General features: G+C 35.7%; 1 protein-coding gene across 1 annotated transcript; it reads right to left on the minus strand.

Moving 5' to 3' along the window:
• Positions 1–2,822: 2,822 nt before the first annotated feature.
• LOC143032255 (tyrosine-protein kinase Lck-like) lies at positions 2,823–3,605 on the minus strand. The gene has a single exon (XM_076196727.1). It carries the CDS (start codon positions 3,603–3,605, stop codon positions 2,823–2,825), a length of 783 nt encoding a protein of 260 aa, XP_076052842.1.
• Between the last annotated feature and the right edge of the window lie 1,395 nt (positions 3,606–5,000).

Raw genomic sequence — 5,000 nt, forward strand, 5'->3', positions numbered from 1 at the left:
TGCATTTACTATTTTTTAAATGCATTTTCCATATGCCTCACTACAGACTTCTGTTCCTTGGAAAAAGGAGGTTTATGACTTCACTGTAGGTGGTCATGTTTGCTATATCGCGATTTCGGGTTCAAGACCCTTCTTCAGTAGCTCTTAGGAATATTCTATCTGGTCAGGATAAGAATTATTCCAGTGTTATGTTTAATTATTTTACTTTATATACTGAAATTTCTATACTTGCTCGTCATTGGGGGAGGTCACCGGTCACCTGGAAGAGGTTACCTGGTAACTCAGGCAGTGATGAAATGTCACGTGCTAGGGGAAGCCTCCGACTTCGTGTTGTGAAGAAATGTCCTGTGCTTGGGATTGTGGCGTTTTTGTCTTGGCTTTGATTTGTGGGGTTATTCTTCATGCTTGGATTTGTGGCGATTTATCTCATACTTGGTAGGGCCCTAAGGCTCATCTGCTTGTACGAGTATATTCCGACTTGGGCTCAACTCTTTAATGTATAGTACTTCTTAAATTGGGAGGTGTCTGTCATCTGTACATGTTTCCAAATTCTCAGAATTTTGTTCGAGGAGGCTTCTTGTTAGTGTTGTGCCATGGACTTCTAAAAATCATTTAAGATAAGTACCAAGAGAACCTGCAAAATATTCCAAATATATTACGTAATTTCAACATTAATATATTTTTTAACAATAATAACACTGTAAGACAATTGCTCGTAAATGATTCTGTCAATAGTGATAAAGGGTGTGTGTACAAAATACCTTGTAAATCATGTAATCAGTTTTATGTTGGTCAGACTGTTAAAACACTCAAAACACGAATCAATCAACACAAGAAATACGTTTGAGAGGGAAACCAATCTTGCGGCATATTCAACCACATGAACCATTTAAACACCCTGGTGACTGGAATAACGCTAAAGTCATCAGTTACAATAATAACATCAGAGAAAGAAATTTAATTGAATACAGTTTAATCAAATATAGTAAGGGAATAAATGTTAATCTCCATCAAGGTTTGCACAAATTAGATATTTATACTTGCTATGAAATTTAAAAATCATTTAAATTGTAATATACCAATTATGAGCAATTGTCCCATACTTGTTGGTTACCAAGACGGTATCAAATGTCACGTGTACTTCTTCCACTAGCTCTCCGAATTCCTTCTTCACCATGTCTCACTCAGTCATATATTCTGTACCTTGTTTCCTCATTTTATAATTCCTTCTTTATATCAGCACTGAAGATATAATTATATGAAAGCGCTCTGCTTCGTTAGTTTACTTTTTCTACTGGTTACTTACGCATATATATACATATATATATATAATTTATATATATGTATATATATATATATATAATATATGTATGTATATATATATGCATATATGTATATATATGCATATATATATGCATATATATGCATATATATATGCATATATATGTATATATGCATATATATGTATATATATGTATATATGCATATGTATATATGTATATGTATATACATATATGCATATATATGTATATATATATATATATATACGAGTATATATATATATATATATATATATATATATATATATATATATATCATATATATATATATATATATATATATATATATATATCATGTATATATATATATCATATATATATATATATATATATATATATATATATATATGCAGTATGTGTGTGTGTGTGCATGTGTGTGTATTTGCGTGTGTATGTTTGTTTGCGTGTGTGTGTTTCCGTGATAATCACAACTAACACCACAGTCGGACTAAAGGAAGAGTTGAGGAAGCGAAACTATATTTCGATTGCTAGCTGCAATCCTCTTCAGTAGTACAAAGTGGAAGGAGAATGCTATCTTAAATAGCAACCTCTTGCAAAAGAAAGGGAAATTGGAAAATAATAAATGTCTCGACCCCAACCCTATGTGACCTGAGGATGAAGTTGTTGTCATTGTCGTTGTCATTGTTGCTATTGTTGTTGTTTTCCTTGTTGCAGTTATCCTTGTCATTGCCATTGTCATTCTTGTCATTGCTGTTGCCGTTGTTGTTGTAGTTGTCATTGTTGTTTTTGTTGTCATTGTTGTCGTTGTTGCCTTTGGTGCCGTTGTTGTTGTCATTGTAGTAGTTCTTGTTGTTGTCATTGTTGTCGTTGTCACACACCCAAGCACACACAGAAAAAAAAAAACGAGCGCGCTCTCTTACACACAGCCACGCACTTCTCCCTTTTCAATTCTCTGAAATAGTTAATGATTTTTTTCTGATTTTCGTGAGTTTGATTGATTATTCCAGTTGTCGCCGGGTGATTTTATTCAGCTGAGGGAGACCCCCAAAGGGTAGATATTTGAAGTTAGATATTTAACAAACAAGGCTTACGTAAAAGCCTTTTTAAGTGCAGATGTGTGGACATCGCAGTATTAAATATATTCTTACAATTTCCTTTGTTTTTTTCTTTTGTTTTCTAATCGAATTTCAGATTATTTAATTTATAATTCTATTTTTTGCTAAAATAGTTTTATTCTCGCTGTGACGGGTTTTGGACAGGGAGTGGTTTTAGTCGATCTTATGTGGTCAAATCTTGATGAAAAATTGCTTTTCATGGAAAATTCAAATTCCATCATTTCAGTGTATATAAAACTTTTATACGTCCAAGCTTATAAAAGTTACTTTTAGGATCAATTCCAATGGTCCAGATTGAACAAAGTTGCGTATCAACGATGATGTCAGTAAAGAAAGATGTTAAATCATCACGCAATTCAAAGTAATCCAAAGATAGTTTTCATAACGATTTTAATGGTCAAAAGACTCATATTTTGAGTGAAGAAAGCTCCTCAGTGACGATGTCCAAGAGGATGTTGAATCGAACATCACGAAGTTTTTGCACAAGATGATCGACTGAAATTCGGTCCTCGGGTTTGTAAGTCATTGCCCTTGCGATAAGAATTGAAATTTCCTCACTTCGATCTTCCTGGGCAATAAGAGAAGCCAACAGATGCCCGATCGAGTAAACATCACTTTCAGAAGAAGTTCCTCGTCCCTTGAAAAGTTCGGGAGCAATGTGAGGAAAAGTGATGTGACCGGTTCTGTCTTTGCTGTAAACGGCCTTGCCGATGTGAACAGCGCTTCCGAAGTCAATGAGGGTCGCGTTCCAAAGGTCGCGGTTCCTCGTCACGACAATATTATCTTGTTTAATGTCGTTATGAGTCCAGCCACGAAGATGAATAAGGCGGACGCTCTCTGTGACTTGCAAAACGAGGTCGACAGCCTGATATTTGGAGAGCTGTCCTCGTTGAATCAACTTGTAAAGAGAGCGTCCGCCGTAGCTGGTGACCAGAGTGACTGGGTTTCTGCCAACGCAGAAGAGAGTTGGAACCCGAGGAACTCCTGACAACGCTGCCAGAGCCTCGGCTTCTTTAACCATGGCGGGCAGAAACCTTTTCTTTTTGAAGATTTTGGCGACCACTGTCCTGTCCCCAGCTGGCACAAGGTAGACCTTCGCAAAGGTTCCTTCGCCGTGACGTCTTGCTTTCTTCAGGTGTCTGTTGATCACCTCTGTTTCAATCCAGGTCAGCTGATGTGGTTTCTCCATTTGTGTGCCAAAGGAAAAGGAACTCCCAATTCTTAATCAAATTGCAGTCCAGGGCCATCTTTGTCAAGACTCGTTAGCTCGAGCTTAGATTAGGCTCAAAATGCGAGCACGAATATTATGGTAAGTTCATGTATACAATACACGATACGACATTAAAGACGATCTTGTAATGCAAATATTATTAATATAACACACACACACACACACACACACAAATTGTTTGTATGTGCATGTGTGTGCGTGTGTGTATGTATGTGCAATAAAAACACCAGGAACGTGTGTTTTATCAAGGCAAGGCAACCACCCTAGAAAATTAACAAACGGAGCAGAGCCCCATCGCATACTACATTCAGTGTAAATTACACTAGATGTAATACACGAAAGCTCCCCGCTCCGCTTGTCTATTCTCCAAAGTGGTTACCTTACGTGTATGTATGTGTATGTGCATGTGTATACGAATGTATATGTGTATGTGCATGCGTGTATGTGTACGTATATCTGGATGTGGATGAGTATATGAATACACATATACATATATAATATATGTATATATATATATATATATATGCATATATATGTATATATATATATATATATGTATATATATTGCAATAATTCACAAGGCACACGTGAAAATGATATGCAGAAAAAAAACACTGGGAAATAAGAAGCTTAGTCCGAACGTTTTCGTCTATTTAAGACATTATCAAGGAATACACAGATACAGAGACATAGGTGGATATAAATATACATGAAGTAGAAGATAAACTAGGAACATGGGAAGGACACACAAGATGCTTCATCATTAGGTAGGACGTTTGGTCACATGACGTTACGTCACATGACGTTACGTCGCCCCGGCCTAGTAACACTTGGAGAATTTTTTTTTTCCTACAGGATCCGTCACTTACAATTTATCCAAATGGCTTGTCGTGTGGAAAAGATATGTTGATGATATCTTGTGTCTTTGGCCAGTTAAGCGTAACTTAAATTTATTCCTTGAAAAACTAAATGGTATGGTCCCTTCAATTAAATTCACTTTTGAAATAGAAATAGAGAATAAATTACCATTTTTGGATATTTTAATTCATCGAAATGGTAGACAATTTAAATATGACGTTTATAGAAAACCAACTAATGTCGCATCATATGTCCACTTTTACTCGGCTCATCATGAGAAGACAAAACTTTTTGTCTTTAGTTCTATGTTTCTTAGAGCTTACAGGATATGTAGCCCGGAATTTTTGGATGATGAGCTGAGGAAGATACATAGCATAGCTTCTGAATTAAAATATCCAAAACACTTAGTAGACACTTCTCATAAAATGGCTTACAAAACTTTCCATAACACCTCACACGAAAGAAAAGTATTTGACAAAAAGAACCTTTTGGTTC

Source organism: Oratosquilla oratoria, chromosome 13, assembly GCF_046742065.1.
Source record: "Oratosquilla oratoria isolate Oo_2021 chromosome 13, ASM4674206v1, whole genome shotgun sequence".
NCBI classification, from domain to species: Eukaryota; Metazoa; Arthropoda; class Malacostraca; order Stomatopoda; family Squillidae; genus Oratosquilla; species Oratosquilla oratoria.